The sequence below is a fragment of the Olea europaea genome, unplaced genomic scaffold (genome assembly GCF_002742605.1).
Source record: "Olea europaea var. sylvestris unplaced genomic scaffold, O_europaea_v1 scaffold36310, whole genome shotgun sequence".
In the NCBI taxonomy this organism is placed as follows: Eukaryota; Viridiplantae; Streptophyta; class Magnoliopsida; order Lamiales; family Oleaceae; genus Olea; species Olea europaea.
The window spans coordinates 1-1,155 of record NW_019255552.1 but is presented as its reverse complement, the minus strand read 5'-3'; the positions used below and the strand labels follow the sequence as shown (position 1 = coordinate 1,155).

Here is a 1,155-nt window from a genome sequence, read left to right as displayed (position 1 = left end):
TGCTTTTTTCATCTAGGAAAAAAAAAGAATTTAGTGTCCTTCGCCCTGAATCACATAAGAGATTCTTTAATAAGATACATGCTTTAGATCTACATATAGTGGTGTCATTGTATTCGCTCAACCTACAAGTCACGAGTTCAACACTTTTAAGAGAAAGGTGATGAAGAAGAGAAGGGAGAAGAGTGAGCTTAGCTAAGTTATCTCTAATTTCCTTGACAATGTCTTAGCTGTATTGTCACTTATTGGGTAAATTTTTGCACCAAAGGTTCGACAGAAGAACTTTTAGTTCTTTATGAAAATGGAAGATAGAGATCAAGAAATTGAATTTTGATTATTTGTGGAAACATGAAGACTGACTTATCGTATTTGTAATTTCTGTCAGAAGGGGATTTTTCATACCTTTATATTTTTGCTAATACTGATGATGAAATTCATACGTTACACGATTCAATATACCATACTCTCTGTTGGGATGAGAAAAAGGATTTTCCTCACTAGTACTTTGATATCTGCATTGACTTATGGATTCTGATGCTGTGATATTGTCATGGCATGCAGTCCCAGATACATGTTGAAGCAAGATGTCTCAAAAGTCGTTAGATCTGTAAACAAACAACTGCGTGAGAAATCTATCAAAACTAAGGTGGAATTCTACCTAGTGTGGTCTTTTGATGATCAACTTAGAGCTCATACATCTGATCACATTGTTCATGTCTACAGGTTGGTGCCTTCTCGGTCTTGAAAGAACTGGTAGTTGTGCTGCCTGATTGTCTTGCAGACCATATTGGATCTCTTACTCCTGGAATCGAGAAAGCATTATGTGTAAGTTTTTGCCCCCTTTGACGAGTGCTCATTTGTTTTAGTTCTGTTAGTTTTTCTATGTGTGGCCAAAGATCTTGTAAGTTCTCTCTTCTGTTAACAGGACAAATCATCTACCTCAAATTTGAAGATTGAAGCTCTTGTTTTCACAAGATTAGTGTTAGCCTCACACGCCCCTTCTGTTTTCCATCCCCACATTAAGGTAATGTGTAATGTAATTGTTGCTTTGCCATAGTAACTATTAAGAATGTGATGACTTTCTTGAAATCAGTGGAACATCAGAGTTTCGTGAAAATCTTGAATCATGTTAATTGCGAAAGTTACTGTTGCCTCTTT

At 36.2% G+C, this 1,155-nt stretch overlaps 1 protein-coding gene across 1 annotated transcript; it reads left to right on the top strand.

The window, feature by feature from the left end:
- The first annotated feature begins 514 nt into the window (after positions 1 to 514).
- LOC111386614 (cullin-associated NEDD8-dissociated protein 1-like) lies at positions 515 to 1,069 on the top strand. The gene is made up of 3 exons (XM_023011082.1): positions 515 to 643; positions 721 to 822; positions 923 to 1,069. The coding sequence occupies exons 1-3, from the start codon at positions 548 to 550 to the stop codon at positions 1,052 to 1,054; spliced, it is 330 nt and encodes a 109-aa protein (XP_022866850.1). The 5' UTR covers positions 515 to 547; the 3' UTR covers positions 1,055 to 1,069.
- Positions 1,070 to 1,155: the final 86 nt, after the last annotated feature.

What these genes read in the sequence shown, in the direction of transcription:
- LOC111386614 (XM_023011082.1), top strand. Translation starts at nt 548, where the DNA reads ATGGCATGCAGTCCCAGATACATGTTGAAGCAAGATGTCTCAAAAGTC. An exon ending in AGAAATCTATCAAAACTAAG is followed by an intron (nt 644 to 720) that starts GTGGAATTCTAC and finishes TCATGTCTACAG; the next exon opens with GTTGGTGCCTTCTCGGTCTT. An exon ending in GAATCGAGAAAGCATTATGT is followed by an intron (nt 823 to 922) that starts GTAAGTTTTTGC and finishes TTCTGTTAACAG; the next exon opens with GACAAATCATCTACCTCAAA.